The 27,327-nt window shown below is 37.8% G+C and overlaps 2 protein-coding genes across 6 annotated transcripts; one reads left to right on the top strand and one right to left on the bottom strand.

The window, feature by feature from the left end:
* Positions 1-27: 27 nt before the first annotated feature.
* On the bottom strand, positions 28-14,800 carry si:dkey-92i15.4 (uncharacterized). Of its 5 annotated transcripts, none has more exons than XM_053494151.1 (8): positions 14,736-14,800; positions 14,482-14,561; positions 5,297-8,529; positions 4,967-5,171; positions 3,537-3,635; positions 3,100-3,334; positions 1,669-1,785; positions 28-1,029 (listed from the first exon to the last, which is right to left on the bottom strand). In XM_053494151.1, exons 3-8 carry the CDS (start codon positions 7,906-7,908, stop codon positions 884-886), a joined length of 3,414 nt encoding a protein of 1,137 aa, XP_053350126.1. In that variant the 5' UTR covers positions 7,909-8,529; positions 14,482-14,561; positions 14,736-14,800; the 3' UTR covers positions 28-883. The 5 variants fall into 5 exon arrangements, with proteins under 5 accessions (XP_053350126.1, XP_053350127.1, XP_053350129.1 ...); XM_053494152.1 differs by adding an exon at positions 14,285-14,329 and having other exon boundaries at positions 14,482-14,744; XM_053494154.1 differs by lacking the exons at positions 14,482-14,561; positions 14,736-14,800 and adding exons at positions 9,590-9,642; positions 9,776-10,165.
* A 1,429-nt stretch (positions 14,801-16,229) lies between these two features.
* c4h1orf43 (chromosome 4 C1orf43 homolog) lies at positions 16,230-23,776 on the top strand. The gene is made up of 7 exons (XM_053494157.1): positions 16,230-16,465; positions 16,655-16,756; positions 16,847-16,955; positions 18,616-18,669; positions 19,947-20,113; positions 21,739-21,797; positions 22,897-23,776. The coding sequence occupies exons 1-7, from the start codon at positions 16,403-16,405 to the stop codon at positions 23,102-23,104; spliced, it is 762 nt and encodes a 253-aa protein (XP_053350132.1). The 5' UTR covers positions 16,230-16,402; the 3' UTR covers positions 23,105-23,776.
* Positions 23,777-27,327: the final 3,551 nt, after the last annotated feature.

Genomic DNA, 27,327 nt, shown 5'->3' with positions numbered 1-27,327 from the left:
TATATATATGATAGTAATTACATAAATAACCATTTTATTTTAATGTTTAATAAGAACAGTATAAATATAGGCATTGCATAAACATGACATAAGTCATAGGCCACATTGTAAACTGTAGAACTTATCTATTTATATTTTATACATCCTGTATATATTTCTTAGTGACATGTAAACATGTTTAGACAAAATGTATTAACAAATATTTGATAAAACAAATGATCTCTTAATTGTTTTATAGACTTCAATCGCTGGTGTAATCTTCTGGAAAATTGTATTATATACAGAAATATAGTTATGATTTAATTTATTTCATGACTACATACTCTTAGGAGTAGTGATACATAAAACATATAAGAGCGAATAATCTGCCAGAAACCAATGTATAATTGTGTAACAAGATTATTACAAATTTGGTATAAAGGTAACATATGTTCTTCTCTTGGGACTTTATGGAGAGACAGAACCTCAAAAGCAACGTGGATATTTACATGGAAAGTATATTCACATGACTGTTATGCACGTGTTTAATTTTTTAAGCTGACCCTTCTGACTGTTGAAACTGCCTGCAGTTCAGCATCTTTTTCTGTACATTTACATACTGTAAGCTCAAAATCATTGTCAGAAATATAGCAGTTGTAACAGACGTCAGACTATGGTGCAGGTCAACACAGAAATCTCTACTATATATCTTACACAAAAACAAAACAAAAAAATCACATAAGGTCAGGATCATTAACAACTCAGACATTACTTACCCGTTGCAGCTTAGGCTGAAGTCTGTGTGAATACTAGTGTGTGCAGTTTTGAGAATAACTCAAATCTAAATACAGCATTTAAGTCCATATTTTAAGTTGTTACAAAGGAGATGTTGCCATTAACACTACTAAGGACGTTGCAGTAAGACCTCCACAGGGCCAGGGGGCAATCTCTTGATCAGATTCCAGACCTCAAGTCGCCTCAAACCCTGCAAACTCTGACCTTCAACCTCCAACAGTTCATCTCCTGGGAAAACCTTCCCAACTGGTCCACCTGAGTAATAGCAGAAGATATTATATAGAAGTAATCGAAGAAGTAGTTCATTAATTTGTATAAATATTTTATCATAACATATTCTTACATCATGAAACCCTTCAAGACAATTTATTTATAAATATGAATGTCATGGTATAATGAAAATAATAATAAGCAGTGACGTTACATTAAGCAGATTTTTTATTAATCGATGAATAAAAAATATTTTTTTATCAGTCTCATTGGCGCACAGGCCTTAAAGGGATTAGAGTTCAGATTTTTGTGTTAAAGCAAAATTGAGGTGAATATAAGTACTTTATAATAAGTTTTGGTTATTATATATTTTCCTGCTCTGCACACAAACTGTAAATCTATCACCAGAAACACAAGTACAATAGACATGCAGCAATTTAAGGGAAATAAAAAATTTTTAATGGTATTAATACACCATAACATACAAAGATGCCAAGTAATTTAACGAAACAGTTTGATTTATAAATAATGTATACATTATAAGGCTGATATATAAATAATATTACCCTTTAAAGTGTTGTTGTGGGGAATAGTTGCTGTTTTTATTGAACTTAATTTAAGTGCAAAACATTCTGATCAGGACTTTTACAGTATGTTCTGAAAGTCATAAAAGTGGGGTCTTACCCTGAAAGAGCCGCTGTACAGTGAGGGGTTTGTCCCCTAAACTGGAGCCCACTCCTCCTTCCAGGCTGAATCCCAGGTCAGAGCTGGACTTATTCAAAGTCACTTGCATTATTCGACCTATTAAAAACACACACACACACACACACATATCTCTTATTCACACAAACACACACTCTTTATACAACTAGTTTTTTCTTTTATAACAGAGTAACTAACAATTCATTAAGTAATCTATTTAACAGCTACAGTATATCATTATCCATCCAATAGTTACTATATACACCCAGCTTTGTTAGAAAGCTTGGGGTCAGAGTGCAGGGTCGGACGTGAATCGGGAACCCAGCAGCAGAAAGGGTTATGGGCATTGCTTAAGCCTTAACCCCCTGAGCTACTACCGCCACACCTTATTTAACCTGCAACTTGCCAATATTTGCACCAATGTATATTCTGTACAGTACTATTTGCACTTCTGGTACTGTATATGCAAGATGAAATGCATTTCATTACCAGATAGAACTATCTATCTATCTTTCTATCTATCTATCTATCTATCTTGAGAAGCTCTATATATGAGCCACACAAGGTCACTTACTCACAGCTCAAAATCATTTTACATCGATCTTCAAATATGATTATATTCATCTGTGCTTTTACAAGGTTACAAGGTTTTATCTCTCCGTTTACAAGTGTACTGTAATAAGCGACTATGGTTTATCCAAATACAAAAATATAGGATATTTTGTTCTGTATACAGTATATTTTGGCAGCGAATAATTATATTTATCAATTTACTTTAGTGTATCAATTAACTGCCTAACAACTGCCATTACAAAAATGTGCTGCAGTTTTGGAGAGCAATGTACCTTTAATTAATTTTAATATAAAATGATAATAGTACTACTGTATGTTAATACTAATATTGCTATTAGTACATTGCCAACACTGCTAGGACAGTGTTGGCACAATCGGTTAAGGCTGTGGGTTACTGGTTTACTAATCGGAAGGTCGGGGGTTCAAACCACAGCACCAAATTCGCCACTGTGGGGCCCTTAACACTATCTGCTCCAGAGATGTTGTAAGCTGGCTGACCCTTACACACAAATATAATAAAACCAAATAAATAATTATATAATATTATTTTTTTATTAATTAATTAAAATTATTTGTAAAATAAAATTGAAAGCATAAGCGTAATCTTTTATTATCTAAAATATATTATCAGAGCTTGGTTAAACATTTGCAGTAATCTAACCAAAACTATTAATCCCAAATAAAAAAATAATTTATATAAATAATTTATGTGACATGAAGTGTTTATTTTTTCATTGCTGTCTGTTTACAAAGAGAAATTTCCTATGATAAATACATTACAGTATAAATAGCTAAATATATACAATAGATACAGTATATACTGTAAGTATTGCAACACACCTGGGGTCCCAGCTTCTTTCTGTGGACTGTCTTTTAAGCTGTAGCTTGTTTCAGTGACGTCACCTCGTCGGATAACCACCACTGCCATTGCCCGCCCCCTTGCTTTCTTCATAGTGTTGAACACTTCCTTGTGGGTGGAGTTCTGTAGAGCATTGCCATTAATGGAAAGCACCTGGTCACCTAAATGGATGGTGCCTTCCTGGGCTGCTATACCATTACGGAGGATCTTGTGAACCTTAGAGAGAAGAGGTAGTGCTTACTTGTTAACAGCCATAGAGCAAGAAAAAAAAGGGGTTTTTTTTGTGTTTTTTTTGGTCCAGTTTAACTATAAGAGGGATCTCTGGCAGGAGTATTTTGTTATTTTGTTCTGGCATTTTCTTTAAGTACAAAAATCATTTTGTGTGTATTTTGTGACTAATTTACTAATTAACACTTACCGTCACAGGTTTATTCTGATCCACTCCTCCAGCCACAGTGAAGCCCAGGCTATTTCCTGCTTCCTTATGCAGGACAACCACATGCACATCCTCATAATTCTACAACAAATAAGAAATATATAAATATATTATAAACGCATATTCCACATAGATATAGAGTACTGTGCATAACTCCTGAGCAACTCCTTATTTCCCCAAGTTTACCTACTTATTTACTTATTCATTCATCTTCTATACTGTGTTATTCTGGGTATAGGGTGGCAAGGGCCAGAAGCCTATCTCAGGAGATTTAGGGTATGAGGCAGGGTACACCCTGGATGGGTGTATATCTAAATCCAGCACTCAGCATTCAGCATCACCAATATACTGTACTAATCACCAGCCTGATCACCTGCAGCTGTTTTTCACTGGTTCATGCCTTATGTAAAAACATTGTTTCATGTTTTAATGATCCATAGGTTCCTGTGTATTTTAACAAACAGAAACATCCCTCTAAAACTGGTCAGGTACAAGGACTAGACAGAAAAAGAGCCTAAACTGGCCATAAATGAGTGCCAAAAAATCCTTCAGTAGAGAACTATTCCTTTAATTAAACCACATTAAAATGCAAGACGGGTTGGCTCTTTGGAATCAACTATGAAGAAACTAAGAAGAAATTATTGGAGGCTCAAGACTTCTGCACATTACTATACTATTTCCTGCAGCCATTTTACGTATAAGAAAAGCTTTATGCCTTTTACATTAGCTTTAACAACTCAGAACATATCACTCCCAATTATACAGCAAGTATACAGGAGCATATTCTTATTAAAGTTATACATAGCAAATACAAATACATGACAAATTAAACAATGGCTCTTATGTTTCAACTAATAGCTGTCTCTACAATAAATTTATAGATATAAAATAAATTTTCTATATTTATGAGTGTCGCTTCCAGGATATTCATGTCCTTATACACTGGGCATAAGGATCCACTAAATGGTATCATAAATAAGAAAATATTGTAAATCATATGAAAAAATAACATCAATCATGATTTTCAATGATTTTTCCAATCACCAGATCTCAGCACAATTAAACACATGTTGAGTAATGTATTAGACAGCTTATCTACCACCATAAAACTGCAAGTGAATGAATGTCTTTTGAAAAAATGGTGTTCATTCGTACATTAAAATTGTAAAATCCATTCCAAAGCCTTTTTCAATATGTTCTGGAAAGCCAACACCGTACTATTTTATCTATTTCATATCTTGTCCCCTAGCTATATGTTTTGTCAGGTAGGAGCAGGTTTAATCAGGATTCTGCAGCAGGATTATGATGGTACTGTACATTGCCGTTCCTACATACTTCCACTGCATACTTCTGCTAGACCCCATCTCCATTTACCATATTGGTCTTTTGGACTTTTAAAGAATTCCAAGTACCTCTAAGGTATCATCTTCCAAACCCTTGACATCATTTAATAAGCATTCCAGCTCGTCCATGCCCAGCAGCGTCACAGAGGACAAAGCAGAAACGTCTGAGCTCATGGAAACTGTACGCTTGGACATCCAGTTCTCATCATCCATTGACCCACTTCCATCCGAGGGTGGTATATCCAGCCCTCCAAGACTGCATAGTTCTACAAGACTGTTTAAGTGAGAAAACAGTAGAGTAGAGAAAAGCAGATGAAATTCATTATAACCACAATTTCACACAAAAATGTAGTAATTGATTATAAATAACAATTTGACGTCGAATTTTATTTGCCATACCTCATAGAAAAACTCCGACTGCTCACATTGCTTGTGATGGTTACTGATGACTCCCCTGAATCAGAGTCATATCCTTGCTCTGTTCCCTCATCCTCATCATCATCATAATCATTCTCATCATCAACCCCTTTGTCCATAATCCACCTAAGAACTTTTTCAGCTACTTTTTCATCTTTTATTGTGTTGTAGTTATTGATGAAATCACCTGAAGTTGAAGAAAAACCTTGGATGGAAGGGATTACCTCTGAGTCACTAAGGAGATTGGATGGTGACTTAGAATGAGTGCTGTTGCCTGTTAACAGTTTTGATTTTGTTGTGGTGGATGGATCTACATGTGGTGACCCATGAGTGCTTTCTTTTAGAGACGGTTTATCTTTTGTAGATGTTGCAAATTTTGTTTCTGATTTAAGAGAGAGGTCTGACTGAGATACATTAGTGATCCCACTGGATTTTTGAGACTTATCAAACATTGTTGGACTGAGATAATTTTTTACTTTTTCTTCGGTTAAATCTACATTATTAAGCTTTTGGTAAGATTTGGGATTACTACCTTTGGAGAAATCTGGCTCGTCTGCGTACTTATTCATCTTAGTAAATTTACCCTCAGTCTTCTGATCAGATGGAACTGCATCCAGACGTTTCCAAGTCTGCTCAACTTTTAGACTTATACTTCGTCTGATTTGGCTTTGCACTGGTGATGCTTCTATATCTTGTTTTGTGATCTTGCCAGGTCCAGTTTGATCATGTCCACTCCCTGCCTCATTGCTGACTTCGCTCTTACTAAAAGGATTCTCTCTATTCCACTCACCCAACCTTACACCCAATGACCTGTCTGAATATGTTTTATTCACACTAGCCATCGCTTTTGTCTGTTCTGGAACTGACATAGCTCTTCTGGGATGCTGAGTCCATGATGGACTTTGGCCTTTAAGAGCAAGAGCCTCAAATTTGTGAATTTTGTTTCGCACTGAATTTCCGGATGGTTTTGGGCCTTTCTCTAACAGGACCTCGGCCTTCTTGTTTAGATTTCCTAAAGAGCCAAATTCCAAACCAGATCCATGTTCTTGAAGATGTTTTACGCCATCTACTGCCATACTTTGTGGTGATTGGGGTTTGTTCTGAGGAATTACCACTTCCTGTAAGCTATGTGGTTGTTTTCCTGGAATATTCTCCATGTCCTTCGTCTGGTTTGAATTGCTAGTTGTTATTTCTACTTCCCTCTCTATTTCTTTTTTACAGATTTTTTGTAAACTATTACTGTTGCTCGGACCATGGGCTGAATATGAAACCGGAGCTGTAAAATGTCTGTTTCTTGTTCTACCTAGGGATTGAGTTCCTAGTCCTATAAAGTTCCCATTCAGTCTTTTTTCATCATGTGTACTACTGTTAGTCACCACAGATGTCGAGTCTTGGCTAATAGGCTTCTCAGTAGACCTTTTAGAGATTGTGGTCAAGTTATCATTTCCGTCAGGTAAAACAGAGGAAGTATCTGCCAAGGCAGTAAAATTCATTTCTTCTTTTTTAAATTGTGCTTTTGGGAAGGCACTGAACTTTTCTGGTTTATATGAAACTGGCTTTACTTTGCTTAAAGATGAAAAAGATGAGCCTCCCTCCAATAAGCTGTTTGTGGGCTTATGGCAGTTGGAATTTAAATCAGCGCCATGGGAACTGATAAAAGGGGCGGGACTGATGATTCCAAGCGAGGCTCCAGAATTTGGTTCAGTGTTATTTTTGAACACATTATGACTACTACTGCTTGTTACAGTGTGGTTACCAGTGATCTCACTGCCCTTTGTGGGATGGTGCTCTGCCTGATCTGGCTTAGTACCACTATTTCCAGAATGCCAGGGATTTTTTATTTCCCCTGTCTTCTCCTGGGGTTTATATGATTTTATTCTGGATGGGACAAATGGGGCAAGAGCTACCGTTCTCACAGGTGAAGATACAGATAATGCTGTGGATCCTTTAAATGGTTGGATTTGTAATGATACTTTTTTCAATGGGCGAATCAGTTCGTTGGAGTTGGCTGTATCCTTTCTTTCCAAACTCTCAGAACGCCGTGTTGATCTCTCCTCAGGCTCCTTAGAATTCCTAAAAACATCCGTCTGGACATTAGATCCTCTCCAGTCCAAGCTCTTACTTCTGTTGGACAGATATGATTGTTTAGAATCTGTTCTTCCCCTCGCTTTGGTAGTGGGACTCTCTACACTGTCTGGCTTCTTTTGAGTGCTACTGCTCGCCTCAGAGCTGATGGATAATCCTGACTTCTTTGTCACGCTGAGCTGACTCAGAGCTCTTGGTTTTGGTTTGTCGATAACATTAGTATCTGGTGATGGAGGTGAAATCTTTTGGTCTCCGGGAATCTCTTTATTGTTCTCTCTGATGCCTCTGGTGTTTTTTTCAAACGCCTCAAACTTGAAACTACTGGCTTTGGTGAGCGCCTGCTCTCTTTCTTTAGCAGAGCGGACTTTGAACCTAACAGCTGGCTGTGGATGCCGTTGGTTCTGTTCTTCAGGATATTGTGAAGATTCTCCATTTCCAGCTCTCAATACTGCTTCTGATTGACAGACAGAGTGTTCAGGCACATGTGTAGATCCAGCAGAGATATTCATTTCTAATGGCGTGGAACAGTGTGGGCATTACAGCATGATTGTGAGGAAACAATGTAAGTTCTTTTCAGTACTTCTTCACGTGCTCATATTCCAGAGTTTTGTCACATAAATAGTTTTGGATGTCCATACGGATTGTGGGTAGTTTGTCAGCTATGTAATTCAATCTGAACAATGTGGTCAAGGGTGTCCAAGTGTCGACGTGGCATTCTTTCTAAGTAATCCGTTAAATAAATAATGGGAAAAAAATGTCAAAAGAGTTCGTCACAGTGCAGGTGTTGCTTTTTTAGCAGGGCCAAAATGTTAAGGTAAAGTTAGTAAAATGTCCAGCAAGTAGAAAGGATACACAAATAATACAGACCACCAAAAAAATCCGCTCTCTTACAGTATGTCCTTAGTACCCAGAATTGTTTATATCTGCATGTGTTGGAAGTTGGCTATCTATTTCTCGGAACATTTGTTCTTGCTTATGTTTCTATTTTCCCAGGAAATTTGGTTAGCTTTAGCCTTTGCTTCTTTCACTTCAACAAAATGTTGTGCTGTGTTTGGCAGGTTTCCTTGTCTGATCCTGTGTCTCTCCGTCTCTTTCTGGCTTTGTCAGATAGTCCTACGTTGTTCAAAGCCCTACAAAAAAAGGAAAAAAATGATATAATTATCTTACATAAATGATTAAGTAAACAATTATTTATGATAACCTAAAAAAAATTAAGATTTGATAAAGAATGGCAGTTTTAAAGCAAATGTTATCTAGAATCTGTAGTGGTAAGTGGAGGTAAAGGACACAAGAAAAGGCAAAAGGTTCTTAACGTCAGCGAACAAATTGCGCAATTTGTGGAAGTGCCATAACAAATCACAAAACCTCACCATCTCCTAGAGCCAAACCAAATCTCCATGGTACCCTGAAGTTGATCACATGACTGTATCAGTTTATGTTTACACAACCAGCATGCTATTAGCTCTTCGTCACTCTCTTGAACTTAAACCAAACCTGATCAGCAAGCAGATAACAGGTCAAACACACCAGACCGCAATCCGGACAGATACTGTAGCAGGTTCAAAAATACACTACAGGACGTACAAATACAGTTGACGTAGATTGCAAATTAAAAATGGAGCTCTTTTTCTCCGTCTATTGAAACGGCAGAATTGTTGTACAAAGAATAATAATTATAACAAACCAAGAAACGTACCAAACAACGATGTCACACTTTTAATAGTTCACTGCAGATAAAACCTTTGAATGTGACAAAATCAGACAGCCTTGCAAAACACGGCAGCTAATTTACATACATACTGCCGGAAGCCAATCCATCCCTGAGTGAGGCAGATAAAGAACTCGCCCGATAAACACAACTTACATCACACATCCTAATTTCATCCTTTCAGAAACACTGTAATGTGGTCTCAAAGTAAATACCTACGAACAGCTGAGAAAACACAGGTCCAGAGAAGTACAGTACGTATTGTTGAAACAGAGACTTAGAAGGCGCAGACAGGAAGGGAAGCAAGAATATAAAGCAAGGTGTGTTTTAGTGCAACCATTCAAAAGAGCCAACACCCCAGCAGGTAAAGATGACATAAACATTGATTGGCTAAAAAATAAATCAAGCTGTGAAAAAAAAAGCAGGTGCTGATTAGGAAAGGGGTCGATGGGAAGAGTGAAGAAAAAGAGTGGTGAGATTACCTGTGTGACTTTAAGCAATGAGTGAAAAGGCACAGGGTGGATTACAGGATCAACTGGGGCATGGAAGCACACATACATACATACACACACACAACACACACATACCGTACATTGGACACATGAATGATACACCAAGCACCCAAGCACTTTAGTTAAACCTGAAATTAATTTTAACAGCAGACATACCTTTAAGGGCAATCACAGCAGGTGTTCAGTACACTTCCTTTCCTACTGTCTTGCACTCATTCTTTTTATATTTTACTATTATTCATCTGCAATGTCAACCCGCCTGACAGGTTTTTCCTTTTCACCCTCACCCACCCCCTCTCATTGTTACACCTTCTCTTCCTTACCTCATTCTCTCTCTCTCTCGCTGCCAGTTTCTCTCTGTCTATCTCACACTCTCACCGGTCTAGCTCTTAAAGTCTCTTTTTGTCTTTCTTTCTCTCTGTCTGTCTCTGTCTTTCTTTTTGTATGTCTGAATCTGTCTTCATGACTCTGCTTGTCTTTGTCTATTTATCCCTCTCATTCCCTCTGCCGCCTCTCTCCGTGTATGCCTGTCTCTCACTCTGTCACTCTCTGTGTCTCCACCCTTTCTCTGCCACTTTCCTCCCTTCTTCAGTTTATTTTCATACAGTATAAGAAAAGTAACCACTAGCACGCACACCCACAAAAAAAAAAGGTTGACAGAAAATAGTGCCTTTGATTTTTTCCTTGGCATAAAATTGCCTGTGTAGTCATCTGTTGCCCTTTTTTTAACCCACGTATCATATCATAGCAGCATTCTTGATTTGTTTTCTTAATGACTTCACTGAATCACTGTACTCACATCTTATAGTAACGAACAAAAATCTCAAGCATGTGAGCACCTTTACAGGCAGTCAAATACAAAGCATATTAATGAATGATACATTAAAGACCAATGAAAACAACACAAAATGCCTTAGCAAGGTGCTGGGTCAGTGCAGGGCACCAAACCAATTAATAGATGCACCCTGGCTCAGACTCTAAAAGCTTTTCTGGAAATGTAGTAAAGCAATAATCAATGCATGCAGTGAGCTCTTGTTCCCTAAAGGATGTCATCCTGGAAAAGGTCACTTACATCAGAATAGACATGCTCCCATGTTACACCAGAGGGACTAAGTTTTTATATTTGCATCCTATCTGTATTTTAAAGAAACCCCATCCAGGTATATCCCGCCTCGTGCCCTAGGATAGGCTCCAGGCTCTCTGTGACCCTGTAGACAGGATAAAGTGCTATAGATGATGTGTGATTAAGAGTCTTTATCATTGAATTTCAGTGTATGAGTGTTGGGAAGGTTTCTATGATTATTGCTCCATGGGATTGATCACAGGCTTTTGATATAATGAATTTGACAGGACTATGACAGGTCTATATAACAAACATCCAGAGACTGGATCGGCGTAATCAGGAAATGAAAATACATTTGCATTAACATTTAGGAATGAGGGAGGAAGTGCTAGTGCCGAGAACCGTTACGCACGGCAGTTACAAACAAAGCAATCAGTCACTATGAACAACAAACTTAAGACCCATGAAATCCTTAAAGATAACACAGAAAAGATTGTGTTAAAGAGCTGCTCAAACCTGACAATTTTTTTTTTGCACAAATACCAATCATAAATGAGAGACTTTATGATTCCATGGTCAATAAATAAATAAAAATCATGGCTGATTTTTATTTATTTCTACACTGTTGAACAAAATATGCATCTTTTTTGAACAGTTGATATTGAGATTGAGATGCTACTTATGCCGTCATAAAGGCTCTAATCTGAGCTGGTAACTATAAATGAACTTGCTCCTCTGCTGCAGAGGTAGGTTTTGGTCTTGCTTTCCTGTGCTGGTCTTCATGAGAACTAGTTTAAATCTTTTTTTTTTTTTGTGTGTGAATGCACTCGACAATACTGATCTTGCAAGAACTATTCCAGCATAGCTGATCTAGAATGTATAAAATAAGTCATTATCTAGACTGGGACATGTGCTTGGGATGTGTTTTAATCCCACGTCTTTGTTTGTTTATGCCTGATATTTTATAATTCAATTCAGTTTTATTTTATTTGTATAGCGCTTGTAATTGTCGCAAAGCCGCTTTACACAATCAAAAGAATAATTTATAGAATGTTTATGATCCAAAATAGCCAGATTGTCCCTGGTGAGCAAGCCGAGGGCGACAGTGGCAAGGAAAAACTCCCTGAGATGGTAATAGGAATAAACCTTGAGAATAACCGGACTTAACAGGGAACCTATCCTCATTTGTGTGAAACAGAAAGCAGGAATTGATCTGCATTCGTACTGTGTGTTAGGTGACAGGCAGTTCAGTATAACAGTTGATGTTAAGTGATGTTAATATGGAATCCAGGTCTTTAGTCTAATTCATTAATCATGAAAAAAAAAAATCTAAAAATTGACCTAACTTACAATGAACAGCCAGCTCACGCATGCAGGAATGTAAGAACATCTTGCTCCTGCAACATTTTTGGAATCTCAGTCCTGATACACATCTTTAGTTTCACCCCATTAGACTGTAAACTATCTTTGGCATGATGTAAAAAACACACACACACATAGTGCACCAACTATTCATTGACACTCTATGGCCAAAGGTTTCTGGATACCATCATACCATATGTGCTTGTCAAACAACCTATCCCAGTTTCAGTCTTCCCTTATTGTTATAATAACGATTACCTTTCTAGGAATGTTTTCCACTAGATTTGTGAATTAGTGCTCATTCAGCCACAAGATCATGAGGATGTGGGTGACCAGTGAGGGTAGGGGAGCAGAACTGGGGTGCAGCCGGCGTTCTAGTTAATCTCTAAGGTGTGTTTGAGGTCAGGGATCTGTGGAGACCAGCCAAGTTCTTTCACACACTTTTTGGTAAAATCAGGTGTGTTGGGAGCTTGGAAAACACTGAAATGTCCAGGGCAGAGTCCTCTAAGGACAGGTACTGTATGGGAACCCGTGTTCCTAAGTCCAGGTCCACAGGTTAGTGATCTAGATATCTAGTAGACATCACTAAGCAGAGACACTTTGTTTCAGAGAGTTTCAACCAAAAAAAAAAAAAGCAAACGGAGATGCAAAAATCATCCAACCAAAAACAGAAGAATACTTGGTACAAAAAGGGAAGTTGAAGCAAAGCACACATGGGGAAAAAAATACAGAGGTCCCTGTGGGGTCACATGGTTAAAAAAAAAAAAAGTATGTGTATAATAATCAATTAAATAATTAAATAAATGAATAAATAAAAAAGGATTCCAAAAGCGGGCTGCAAAAGGCAAGACACGTCAGAGCAAAGGGCAAAGCCGGTTTCTATGTACTCCAGTGTGAAACAAGAGGATTAAGCAAGGAACAAAGAAAAGGGAAGATATAAATAGCCTGGTAAATCAGGTACACATGAAAACAACAACAAAGCTTAAATTGAGAAGTGGGGGAAAAAACACAAAGGCAGAATGTTTCTATCTAGTGTCCAAAGTCCTAACAGTCACTGCTGTGTTGAGAAAAGAGGAGAACCCCTGGGTCAGTTTTATCATCCCAGATGCCGCTTTCCACTGAACAATGGGGTAGAGGGAAGCTGATGAACTATGCATATAGGCATATGACTCAAGGTCAGTATTTGTGTCCCCATAAAGTACAGAATATGTATTTAGAAATAAATATGCCAAGAAGATAGGTGAACCTAATAAAGTCATAGTTTGGTATAACGTAGATCAGGACAAAAGGCAACAACAGTAGAACACACCCAAACAGAGACACATGGACCACTGCCTAGTGCAGGTTTCATTCTGCCATTCAGCTATTAGGTGTTATTTGTATTCATGAATCCCATCACGAGTGCATGAAGAGTCTTTGGCACCTTTGGCAGTGCATCTGAGTGATGATTATGCATTCTTTTAGTACATTTACTCACACCACATTTAAAACAATTTGTACATGGTGTCCAGGATTGCTAAATTGTTGGTCAGTAATTTGGGTTTAAAATATTCCCACTTATTATAAACTGGACCTAAATTGATATCCAATCCAATTCAGGCCAGACCAAGATGGAATTATCATTAGCCCTTGATTAGGTTTTATTACTCATATTTGCGCAGGTGCAAAACACAGCACTTTCAAGGTGTTCGAACCGTATGCAACAGCAAAATTGGGCAAAAATATCAAAATTAAATTAAAGTTGTTGCAAATACTTAAATTAAGGAATAATGTAAATGTTTTAAATAATTTCGGTCATTAAACTCAAAGTTAATCATGCACCTTAATAAAGCTATTTTTTCTCGATTTATTTATTTTTTTGGATTATTGCTTATTATTTTTATTATTATATACTTTTTCGTGTTTTGTTTTGTTTTTGTTTTCTCCTGTTAACCATAAAAAAACATGCTCCAAAATCAGGGTAAATCTTTCTACTGATCTGGCCATTGAATCATCAGAAGATAGATTCCAGTTTAAATATAGTATTCTGACCCTTGACCATGTGCTCAATAAACCGCAGCTTTTCACCAAACAATCCAGAACAAGCCATCATACGGACTTGAGCTAGTCCAAGCAATCTATGTTTTCTAACTCACTGATACTTTAGCTAAATAGATAACAGCTAACTTGAATAGCAATCTAACATCAGATAAATAAACTAAAAATAACAATTTAAAAAGCGAGCGAATTTTGTTTCTCACCTCTCGATTTTTAACCATGGTGATAAAACACGAGGACCAACTGGCCTGCAATAAAATATCCTTAAAACTATTACTTAATTAACCTGTTTACAATGCTCTCATTGCCATTATAATCCATTTAAACAAAGACCATTCTATTGAGAAATAACAAAAAAGTAGCATATTAAATCATTGTATAATTAAAAAGGAAAGAATACCTTCATGGTTGTTTTTGTCTCGGTGAGTAACAGTCAGTCTGGAGCTTCCTGTAAAGGCTGCAAAGCGTGCTACCACAAACCTGACACAGTAAGCAAATTAAGAAACGTGAAAAGGAACAGTGAAGAAGAGAAATTTTGCTGCACATACTGTAGTATAGAATTATGCAAACTAAGAATAAATGGCATTGAATTATTCACTTTTAAGCTATTTTTATGCAATTAGCCCATGGAAGGCCAGCAGAGTAACCTGGTACCTGGCTTTGTGCTTGCATCATACTGCAGTTTGTTCAAGACCATCAGAAGCAACGGAAGCCTGTTGTGGTTTTAGAGAAAATGAAAGCTCTCGAACAGAAAGAAACTCTGAGCAGCTTATGGTGAAATGATACTTGTAGAATGTCACAAAAAAATATGACTAAAAGATTTTGTATATGAATGTATGTATATGTTGTAAGACAACTCTAAATACAGTACCAGTCAAAAGGTTGGACTCACCTTCTAACTCCATGGTCTTTCCAGATTTTTATTTCTTTCTACATTATAAAACTATGATGAAGGCACCCAAAATATGCAACAATCTCCTTTGAACTGTTGATATTGAGATGTGTTTGCTATCTTATGCTCTGTAAAGCCTTCGTAACAGCTTTAAACTGAGGTGCTCTGTGTTAATTGGTGATTTTTGAGGCTGGTAACTATAAATGACATTCTCCTCTAAAGCAGGGGTAAGTTTTGGTCTTGCTATTTTGGCATGGCCTTCATGAGAGACAGTTTCATAATGGTGGTTGATGGTTTTGCAAATGCACTTGAAAATACAGTCTCTGTAAGAACTACTGTATTCCAGAACAGCTGACCTTCATGTCTTCAAATAACAAAGAGTATAAAGTGGCATGTCAAGATGCAACGAGATGCAGATATTTGCATTGCCCTTTGTTAAACAAAATTTTGAACCAGTAAAATCAGCACAATTTAATTGCAAACGACCAGTATACCTGAATAAAAACAACACCACAGTCATAGCTTACTTGTTTCCAGTTTTACTAAATTATGGCTTTTGGTATTTAATAGTAAAATCAGTGGCAGATGCAATTTTAATTTTTTTATCAGTAGGTATTATATAATTGCCCGCCCCCCCATCCCTATCAGCAGCACTTTATCAGGTTCAATCTTATCCAGAAAGTGCCGGTGTGGGTGGTTGAAGGTTTTCATTTCAGCCAAGTAATTGCCACACCTGATAGTCTAATGAAAGCTAAGAATAACTAATTAAACAGGTTGAATAAGGTGTGGCTTCTGTATGGTTGGAATGGAAGACGGCACCCACATAGGCCCTTATATAATTGATAATGAGATCAAGGAGATGATAGTGGACTTTATTGTGGACCTGTCATGGTCCTGTCACATCGACACCATGGTGAAGTAGGACCAGCATAATTGACCACCTTAGACTCCTGAAAGATTTCCAAGGTGCTTAAGAACTTTCACTCCTGCACCATGTACCTGGTCTGCAGTATTACCAAAAGCAATCCAAGAAAGGAAAATCAGTGAACTGGCGACAGGGTCATGGGTGGCCAGGGCTTACTGATGCACATTGGGAGATCAAATTGATGAAATGGTTAATGCTGGTTGTTATAGAAAGTAACAGTAAAGTATCACACAAAGCCTAGATTCGATTTTCAACTCTCCAACACACTAGGGGGTGCTATGAACACATTTAGTTAGTTTAGCGTCCGCGGCGAAGAAGAAGGGGAGGAAAGTCACGTGACTGGGCCTTCGGTTGTTTGTCAACAGTGTAGTAGCGTCCGCTCGAGGAAACTGAGCGCAGTCAGTCGTTGTGAGGTTTCTGAACTCTCACCATGTTAAGCTAGAATTGATAGGTTTAAACGGCTTAGTTTGTTAGGATTGAGGTCGGGGGTAAATAAATGCGAAAATGAAGAATGACTCGACCCTGTCGGGAGTAAACGTAGTGCTTGTTATGGCCTACGGAAGCCTGGTAAGGAACTAGCTAAGTGGCTAACAGGTCACGGGTGAATGCGCGCGATTTTTCTGTTACAGTGCACTTAAGAGAATATAGATGAGGAGTATTAAAGTTTGAGGTTTCTGTGGAAAAAAATAAAACAGCGCGGCTAAGATAATCAAGCACTCAGGTGATATCCTGTCCTGTGTGTTGTGTGTCTTTTAGGTGTTTGTGTTGTTGTTTATCTTCGTGAAGAGGCAGATCATGCGGTTCGCTGTGAAGTCGCGCAGAGGCCCGCACGCGCCGGTGGGACACAACGCCCCAAGGGTAACGCTCTTATACGTTACTTTCCTGTCTGAGGTATCGGTGTTAATAACGATAGTAACTAAATACCTGCATTTATTATCCTGTTTCCAGGATCTCAAAGAAGAGATCGAGTCTCGGCTCTCTAAAGTGAATAACATCCGCTATGAGCCACGGCTGCTGTCGGAGGACGACGACAGGCTGAAGCATCGCGGGCAGAACGGTGAGCATGATGATGGGCTGGGTTTACTCATCTGAAGGTCACGGGTTCAAGCCCCATACCAATATGCTGCCAGAGTTGTGCCTTTGATCAAGATCCTCCTTAACCCTATCTGCAATTTGGCCCTTGTCAAAGTTACTTAAATCCATATGTTTGCTAATTTTTTCTGCTTTCAACACATCTACTACAGAAAAAAAGGTGTAATATATCCCACTCACTTCCAGCCACCACTATAACAAGATATTGTAGCTACAGTACCGTGACAGGGGCCAAATTGTAATGGCTAGACATCTGAGTCAGTGCAAATCCCGCAAATCTCTTGTGGCATGTTGCCAGGCTGCAGTGATCAGGACATCCCAAAAGTGATCCAAGGAAGGAAAACCCGTGAAATGGCAACAGGGTCATGGGTGGCCAAGACTGATGCACATAAACGCTGGCCTGTGTAGTCTGATCTAATAGAAGCACTACTGTAGATCAAATTAAGGAAAAGGTTAATGCTGGTTCCAGTAGAAAGGTGTCAGAACACACAGGTCATTATTGTTTTGGTAGCAAGGGGCTACTAAATATTAGGCAAGTATACTGCTCAGCCATAACAATATATGTGTGTGTGTGTGTGTGTGTGTGTGTGTGTGTGTGACCCATAACTACTACTACTTCTATAATCCCAGTGAGGAGTTAGTGGCTGATCGCATGGAAACATTAAAAGTGCTATTACAAATGTTCTTAATAGGACAAAAGATTGTGATACGGCTTAAATGTTAGTGTTTGTTTATGACTCGATTGTCTAGTTCACCAAAAGTAATGTGCAGTTCACACAAGGCATAAAACATTATGATAATAGCTTCCAGGTCCCAGTAAAGATTCCTGTTTCACTTTTTCCCCCTTAGGCCTCTTTCCCACAATCCCAAATATGATTCCAAACTGATTCATGTCTAAAAGCATAAAAAAAATCTTGGTGGAGATTACAATCAGTTTTACCATGCTTAAAAATTACAAATGTAGTCACTGACTTAAAACGTGCATTGAAATATTTTAAAGGTGGATTGTAGTTGATTTAAACTCTTCATAGCTGGTTTATGTGTCTATAAAATGACTCAGAAATATGCTGAATTCTTTGTCTAGTCATGATGTGAAAAGCTTTGAGATGTCACTCTTGGGGAGCTTGCACACATTCTCTCCTATGGGGTAGTGCAAACCTGCTGAAATTGCTAAATTCAATCTTGCGGCGCAACAAACTACTAAGTAGTATACTCTAATAGATACTACACTGCGTATGATAGTGTTGTGTATTGTGAAGACTCAGTTTCTGTAGTCACAGAGATCAAAAACGCATAAATCCAGGTCGCTGTTAACATGTCAAGTTGTAGCAATTTTGGACAAGCCTTAATGATACATAGAAAATCATGAGATATATAAAGTACATTGTAGGCTAGTTGTGTATGTTTGTGACAGATCAGAGTAGTCGGAATTGTACAAACATTGTAAATACGTAGCAACATGCATATCCATTGTGCAGCTGAATGAGGCCTGGAGTCAAGCGACCAAGGACCGTCAAGAATTTAAATTTGGCACACTTTTTTGGAAAAAAAATATACAAAACTATAGTGATATTAAAAAATAAAAAATTTGTTATACCATTTTGTGTGTGTCTGTGTGCTTGCAGGCTGTTATAACTATCTGTACAGAATGCAAGCTTTGGATGCCATCAGAGACACTGGTAAGATCCCCCGCATCAGAGCAGATGATCATGGTTTTACCCCACTCAGGTTCTGCTATAAATATTCACACCTCTTTGCTTGAATTGTGAACATGAACAGCTGTGGGAAAGTTTCTGAAAGCATTTAGAACTAGCATTAGAAACTTGATAGTGTGTGTGTATAGTGTCCAGTACAATTTTTGGTGTTCGTACATGCACACGTTTAAAACCAATTGGTGGGAGGGAACTGAGTACATGTTTTGTAGGCTTTGTTTTATCGCAGTCAGCCCATGGAAAGGAAAGATATTTTGATTTAAAATATAAATGGAAAATGCCCTTATCATATAAACTCAACCTAAAAAAAAAAATTAGTTTATCTTAAAATACAACAGATGGGCATGCGCTTTTTTTTTTTAAATACACGCTTATGAGTGTGCATTTGAAAACGACTTAATAAATGCAATCTCACACCTTCAGTCCATGCACTTTATGATAACACCAAAATTCAACGGGTGGGTTTGTACGTTTTTTAAAACACGTTTATGAGGGTGCAATTAAATTATATGTGTGTGTGAAGAGAGAATATTTTTTTATTTTTATTTTTTTATGAAAAAGGCTGTTGTGAGCTAAAACAAGCCCTGTACTTTTGATATTTGAAGATGAGTACATATGTACTTTTACTCAAATAGACAAGTAAATGTAGGACTTTGAGTCGCTTTTAAGTAGTATGTGCATTGGGGAATCTACTTTCCTCAAGTGCAGGATTTGTGTAATTCACCCAGCTCTGCTAAAACCTAATTCTAATATTAAGTTGAACCAATTAGTTCAGCTAAACCAGTGGTTAAGTCGTTTAAAATCTACATGTTCTGTAGGGAGTGGTGTCTTAACATCTAATGTATGTGGAATGTTTTTTAAATTGTATGACCTTTCTGTTTTTATATAAGCAACATAATGAGTAAAAACATTTTGGATCCATTTATATACAAATGGGTTTTAAAGAATTTATCATTACTCTTTGGGACCATAAAACTTCCAGTTCGAACTGAAAAAGCTTGTTAGGTTTTCTACCGTTCTCGCATCATTAGATAACTCCCTGTTTAAGAGAAACATTAGATGTAGTTTTAAAAGCCTGTTGGGTAATAATAGTGTCAGACATATGCAGTATTACACATTCAGAACATTAGACACTTTCAGTAGTTACTGAGTGCATGTTTAAAACTGGTATTTGTGAAGTTATGTGTGCAGCCTTGTTTCTGTTGTCTGATTTGCTTTGTCATCTTCATCCCTTACATATGCAGGCATTGTTTGTCCTGATCTGGCCCGCTGCCCCAGCGCTCTGACCGGCCCCCGATACAGGAAATGGCTGCTGGACCTGCGCAACTCTCACTCACTAATCAAAACCAGCCACAGCAGCCTCATCGATCGCCTTTTGGAGGGCTACGACAATGCTCGTCACGGCACCTCGGTGTGTCTGTGTGTGTCTGTGTGTGTCTGTGTGTGTCTGTGTGTGTCTGTGTGTGTCTGTGTGTGTCTGTGTGTGTGATATATGCTAGTAAGTGTAGACCGATCAAAATATAATTTCTTTTTCAATACATATATACTCAGCTAAAAAAAGAAACGTCCTCTGACTTTCAACAGTTTTTACTTTCAGTAAAATTAATGTGTAAATATTTGTATGAACACTAAGAGTCAACACCATAAGACATAAACTAAAAATGTTTCACAATGTGTCCCTGAATGAAGGGAGGCTCAAAATCAAAAGTACCAGTCAGTATCTGGTGTGGCCACCAGCTGCTTGAAGTACTGCAGTGCATCTTCTCCTCATGGACTGCCTATTGCGGACAGCCTGAGCACTGATGGAGGAATTGTGTGTTCCTGGTGTGACTCGGGCAGTTGTTGTGGCCATCCTGTACCTGTCACGCAGGTGTGATATTCGGATGTACCGATCCTGTGCAGGTGTTGTTACACGTGGTCTTCCACTGCGAGGATGATCAGCTGTCCTTCCTGTCTCCCTGTAGCGCCGTCTTAGGCGTCTCACAGTGTGGACATGGCAATTTATCGCCCTAGCCACATCAGCAGTCCTCATGCCTCCCTGCAGCATGCCTAATGCACGTTCACGAAGATGAGCAGGGACCCTGGGCATCTTTCTTTGGGTGTTTTTTACAGTCGGTAGACAAGTCTCTTTAGTGTCCTGCGTTTTTAGAACTGTGACCTTAAATGCTTACTTTCTGTAAGCTGTTAAGGTCTTAACGACCATTCCACAGGTGCATGTTAATTAATTGATTATGGTTAATTGAACATGCATGGAAAACATTGTTTAAACCCTTTACAATGAAGATCTATAAAGTTATTTGGATTTTTACAACATTATTGTTGAAATACACAGACCTGAAAAAGGGACGTTTCTTTTTTAGCTGAGTATATATATTAGTTATATTCCATCAGACCATTTTGTGTTAAGCAGTCTGACAGAGTTATTTTGTAAGCATTTCTAAACAAGTAAGATATATATTTTTTTACAATTCAGTATACTGTACTTGCATACATGCACTCGCACAGGCCACATAATTGGCATTGTTTAAATACTTGCTTGTCTACCTCATGTACTGTATAGCTGAAGGATTAAACACAGAGTCCAGTAGATGGAATGTCGGAGACAAAACACCTCTGTCCATCTTTTTCCCAAGTTGAACAATAACGTCAGTGTGCATAAGGTTTTATGCACACTAACGTTTAAGGGGTTCATTGTCGAGCCTGGCCTGTGTTTAAAATTTCCTGTAGTGGGTGTAATTGTTCTCATCGAGCTGCATGTTAAAATCAAATCTCTGGCCTTACCTTTAAAACCATTGGTTAATCTTCAAAATTCAGAAAACGGACCTTTTGGTCGGTTTAAGAGGCTTTTTTTTATTTAGTATTAGTTTGTATCATCGGGGACAGTGTCATGTTATATTCTGAGGACAGGTGCAAGTGACACACAAAAGTATTGTATTATGTATGCAATGGCCATATTATGTATACCCAGATAACAGCAAGTACTGGGTATGTATAGCATTAAAGTCTAAAAAACATTTTTTTTTTTTTTCTTGGCAGGTGTTTGGTGAAGCGGAGTTCCTCAAATACAAAGAAGACTTGACCGAGTTGGCTGCCCTGTGAGTGCACTGCTCTCTCTCTTTCCATTTCTTTTTGTTTCTCAGTTACACACAGTATAGAGCTGCATTTAGTTTTCATCACTATAATAACATTTTAATAATAAAGAAAGTGGTGTTTTTTCTCTGGGTCCTGCAGTTTCCTCCCACAGTCCAAAGACATGCAGAGAGAGTGTGTGTGTGAGTGAGTGTGTGACTGTGCAAGCTTGTGCCCTGTGGGTTGTATTGGCACCCTGTAGTTAAGGTAGTTCGAACAGAAGAGATCTTTCTTAAATAATACAAATATGAATTTACTAAATTACATTTTCAACCTTAATGCATTCGAGTTAGAAAGTGGAAAACCTATGACACACTCAGGTTCATTTTTAGCAACAAACTAGCCAGGTGAATGCAATAAGTAACTTGCTTTTAACTTCAAAGAGCACTGCGTCAGTCATCTCTATTTAACAAGCTAATGGGTTTGACGTTGATTGATCTAAGGCAAATATTTGAACTCCTTTAAAGGTAAGAATTGCAACTTTGTTTAATAGTTCATGTTTTTAGCAGCCATGTTGATATGATGTCAATTCCTTAAACTAACTAACTAAATTAATTAGGCCGCTAATAGCCACGCCCACCTCGAGTCCAAAAAACTGCTCTTAACTTACCTTTTACTCAACATTTATAGCGCAGGTTTAACTACAGGCAAATATTAGTTTAATTCAATTCTGTTCAGCCAGTTTTGCGTCAGATGGTGTGACAATGTCTGGCTGGACAGACGTACAGACATGCTGGCAGATTTTTTTTTGAGACTGGCTTTGGGTCCTCCAAGGTATGAAACTTGAAAATATTATTAAAAGGATGAGTTCTGACCAGAGAAAGCCTCTGTCTGTCCACTATATTTTCTTATATTTAAATAAATGGATATTGTCACAAAGCAGCCTTCCATGCAGGTGTAGATTTAAATTTACTTGCAACAGTTGCGAAGATAACGCCCTCCACATAATAAAGGCAGCTCCGATAGAGGGATTCTAAATTATTACCAAATGTTTTTTTTTGAGAATAATACAAGTCTTTAAGCCTCAGTTCTAACACATGTCTTCTCATCACTGTTTGCACTCAGTGTAAAGGTGCACTCCAGTTCCAGCAGCCTGAACCAGCAGCATCAGTCTGCGGCTAAAGACTTGACGAGCTCACCTGGCCCGTCGTCAGCCTCAACCATCCAGGTGACGTACCTGCCTTCCTCAGGCCAGCGCAGCAAGAGACCAAAACACTTCCTAGAACTCAAAAATTTCAAGGACAACTATAATACACTGGAAAGCACATTATAGAAATGTGTGCTTATCCTGTCAAATGCATGTTAACGACAGACTGGCCTGTAGTGAAGAGGACTCGGCTAACCTTGTTCTGCAATGTGTGATCATTTAAACTTTAATGCACAAGGTACAGAAGACACAGCAAACAGGTCCTGGTCTTTGCGTTGTGCAGCATCGACAAGCCGAAAGCCTTTTTTTGGGAGACACAGTTTAAAAGATAATGGGATTGAACAGGATTAAGGTACGACTGGTTAAAACACTTTCAGTGTCTGCCTCTGTTTTTCAGAGTTCTCTCATTTAAAGCTGCCTTTATGAACTATGGAAAACACTGATTGTAAAATCTAAAAAAAAAAATACTGTGACCTCTGCTGTATAGCACTTGGTAAGCTTTCAAATACAAAGAATGGGATTTAAAAAGAGCTCAGTAGCCATTTTGATGACTAACTTTATGTAATTCTCCCACACAGTCAGTACCTTACTGTAGCAACTGATAATAAGTTATAATAATACAATAAAGGGAAAGCTAGGAGATGGCACAAATGCTTGTACATATGTGAGGTCATATAACTGCACTTTATTTGCTGTGTAAGTACAGGAGGAATGTAAGATATGTGATGGATTTGGAACAGTGCGTTTGGGGGATGTGCATATGTGACTTGAATTAAAAGAAAACCTTGTGTCTTTGTACTTCACTGGTTAAAGCAATGGTTTGGTTGCACCAAATACACAATGTTTCTGTTACCCCAAATTTAATTTGTTTTTGGTAGTCCCTCTTTTGGGGTTATGCTATAAAGTAAAGCTAATAAGTTTAACTGTTCTTACACACACACCTGAAACAAACCCCGTAGATACATACAGTGGTGTTCAAAATAATAGCAGGGTGTTGAAAAAAGTGAGTAAAGCTCCATATCCATATAATAACTTTTAATTTAAATCATACTAATGCATTGGACACCCTGCACATTCTATTCTTAATCACAACAGGAAGAAAATGTGCTTAATGGATTATTAGTTTACAGAAAGTAAAGAAAGCCAAATAGTAGTCTGTAAAAAAAAAAAGAAAAGCAGTGTAATCACTCATCCTTACAAAGTAATGAATTTACGGTTTAAACAAAAATGCTTAAAGGTAAATTTTTCTTGTGCATCTCTGAACTAATATTTAGTTGTATAACCATGGTTTCTGAGAACTGCTTCACATCTGTGACAACTGTACTACATGCCACAATTCCTCTACATTTCTTGGTTTTGCCTCAGAAACAGCATGTTTATTGTCAGGCCATTTATTGTCAGTTTTCTATTGGATTAGGGTCTTAGGGTCTTGGGATTGGGCTGGCCACTCCATAACGCCATAATGTCCATCTTGTTGGTCTGGAACCAAGATGCTGCTTACTTACTGGTGTGTCTGGGGTTGTTGTCCTGTTGAAACACCTATTTCAAGGGCATTTCCACTTCGGCATACGGCAACGTGACCTCTAAGTATTCTGATGTACTTAAATTGATCCATGATCCCTGAAATGTAGTAAATAGGCCCAACTCCATAGTACAAGAAGCATCATGTGATGATGCGTGTGCCTCCATGCTTCACAATGTACTGTGGTTTGAATTCAGTGTTTGGGGGTCGCCTGACAAACTGTCTGCGGCCTTTAGACCCAAAAAGGACAATCTTGCTTTCATCAGTCCACAAAATATTGCACCATTTCTCTTCAGGCCAGTCAATGTGTTTTTTGACAAACTCTAACCTCTTCAGCGCATGTCTTTTTTTTTAACCATGGGACTTCTTGCTGATAGCTTGGCTTCACAAAGCCGTCTTCTAATAGTAACAGTACTCACAGGTAACTTTAGGTGTTCTTTGACCATGCTGGAACTGATCATTGGCATCATTGAGAGTCTTTGCCAATTTTGTTATTCTTCGATCCATTCTAATGTTAGTTTTTCGTTTTCTTCTAAAGCATTTGATAGCATTTTAGCAGAGCAGCCTATCATTTTCTGCACTTCTTTGTATGTTTTTTCAATTCAATTCATTTCAATTAATGATTAAATTACACAGAATCAGGTGCATCCAATTATGACTGTTGGGTCTGTTGGTTTTCTGTTACTCCACAAAACCTACAAGTAAAATATTTACCATGAAGAAATATAATTTCTCCCCAAAACAGTTATTGATCTGGTTACTGATGTTGGACGGCTATTATTTTGAACACAACTGTACATTACATGTTGCATATATTTGATGGTTTTGGACATTGTACTGCAAAATGACTTTTTTTAAAAAAAAGAACTGAAAGATGATCAAATACCTTAAAGTAGTAAGCTTAAAGATAGGAACATTATCTTGGTACAAATGTCTGGTGTAACTATCAGCCTCAGGTAGGTGTTGCTTATCAGAGTTCAAACAGTTAAAGTTAAAACTGTACAATATATTAGAACAATTTGAATCAATAATATGATTAGTGTACCTATATTTTAAATACAAACTCAACTCATTCTGCTTGTTAATGAAACTGGTACTGATCTAATCAATTAATGATTTTTGTTCAGCTACATAATCTTTGAGGCTGTAGTGTAAATCTATTGAACCAACCGTGAGCTGTTAAAACTTCTTGATTGGTTTTTGAGATAGGAAGAAAACTGTGTACACAATGTTTGGACAAAAAAAATATATCATACAATATACAAACATATAGACGCTAGACTTTAAGCAATCACCAAATGTAAGTGAGAATTTAGAATGTTAATTTTGGCAAGGTTCACATGACAGGCCAATAAGTACAGTTCAGATTTTTTTTTTTTTTGTCAGATCGAATTCACATTCATAATTACAAGTAACTTTAATCTTATTCTACACTAACATGGATGTGTCTGCCAACTGAAAAGGCACACATGCACACATCTATATTGCTTTGCTCACACCATCTGGGTTAAACACACATTTGTGTGACAAGTCATTCATTTTAAACCAATGATGTGATTTTAAAACAATATGCTTGGGATTTTGCCCTGGAGGATGACAAGCGGACAATCGGCTTTATTTGTTGAGGTCCAGAAGAAAGAAGAAAGCCAGACACCATGCTTAAGCTCTTTTAGCAACTATTGTTAACTCTGCAATGAAATCCCCACACTGCCAGTGGTGACTGATGATGTCAGCACCTGACACATGCACAACAAAAAGTCTCATGAATTCTGATACGACCATTCTTCTTTAACTTGCATAACTACATATCAGATATACTGTATATCTGATCTAGGATCACATATGAAAATGATACAAAAATCATATCTGTGTCACATTAAGGTGAAAAAAATTCTGATTTGAATCACTGCAGGCTGGTAATTTGATTTACTGGTGGTAACTCCTCATGCATTTTATTGAAAACACACACATACACCTTTAAATTCATGCAGTTATCCAATTAGCCGATCATGTGGCATCAGTGCAGTGTATAAACTAATGAGCTGCAAGAGCTTTGGTTGATCCTTACAATTACAGAGATGAATGAGGACAAAATGAGGTATGGTGTTGATGGCAAGGTTTGTTGATGCCAGTAAGCCTAATCTGCGTCTCTTTGGATTGTGAGAGAAAACCAGTCCAGCACGGGGAGAACATGCAAACTCCACGGATGCAGATCTGAGCCGAGAATTATACCTCGATCTTTGAGGTGCAAGAGCCATATTTGACTGTTCCAGACTGTGTGAATGTTTTTCTTAGGCTTCGTAATATTAGTTGAGAATTTGAGTTGAGAGTGCCCCAGCCTATGCGAATATTATGGAGGTCACTGTATTGCAGTGGTCACCCCTCAGAATGTAGTAGGATTGGAGATTTACAGCATGCATAACCATCTGACAGATTTGTGGAAAATAGTATGTGATGCAGTCATATCCACTTGGACCAACAGAAACATATATATTGTTTAGATTGTGGAATACATAACACAAGGAAATACTTCATATTTAAAGTTAATATGATGTTATTATGTCCCTAATAAACTGGCTTTGTGTGTGTGTGTGTTTCTATATTGAGCAGCTGTATCTAATGTCAGATTTAATAGTGCAACACATCCCTTTTCAGCAAGGAATTTTCTTAACCACTAGATGGCAGTGTTTTGTGAGTCTCTGTGATTGCCATTCAAGTCTAATTGAAGAATTATTTATGATATACTTTCTAATATAATGTTCACTATCTCACTGTGAGTGTGAATATATAGAGGTTCCCGCGAATCACGTGACTAATGACAAACGAG

The sequence above is a fragment of the Clarias gariepinus genome, chromosome 4, assembly GCF_024256425.1.
Source record: "Clarias gariepinus isolate MV-2021 ecotype Netherlands chromosome 4, CGAR_prim_01v2, whole genome shotgun sequence".
Taxonomy (NCBI): domain Eukaryota; kingdom Metazoa; phylum Chordata; class Actinopteri; order Siluriformes; family Clariidae; genus Clarias; species Clarias gariepinus.
This window is presented reverse-complemented; position numbering and strand designations above follow the sequence as displayed.

Coding starts and splice junctions, on each gene's coding strand:
- c4h1orf43 (XM_053494157.1), top strand. CDS start 16,403: ATGAAGAATGACTCGACCCTGTCGGGAGTAAACGTAGTGCTTGTTATG. Junction 18,670..19,946: donor GGATGCCATCAGAGACACTG/GTAAGATCCCCC, acceptor TTACATATGCAG/GCATTGTTTGTCCTGATCTG. Junction 20,114..21,738: donor ATGCTCGTCACGGCACCTCG/GTGTGTCTGTGT, acceptor TTTTCTTGGCAG/GTGTTTGGTGAAGCGGAGTT.
- si:dkey-92i15.4 (XM_053494151.1), bottom strand. CDS start 7,908: ATGAATATCTCTGCTGGATCTACACATGTGCCTGAACACTCTGTCTGT. Junction 5,172..5,296: donor AGTCGGAGTTTTTCTATGAG/GTATGGCAAATA, acceptor TCACTTAAACAG/TCTTGTAGAACTATGCAGTC. Junction 3,636..4,966: donor TGGAAGATGATACCTTAGAG/GTACTTGGAATT, acceptor TATTTGTTGTAG/AATTATGAGGATGTGCATGT.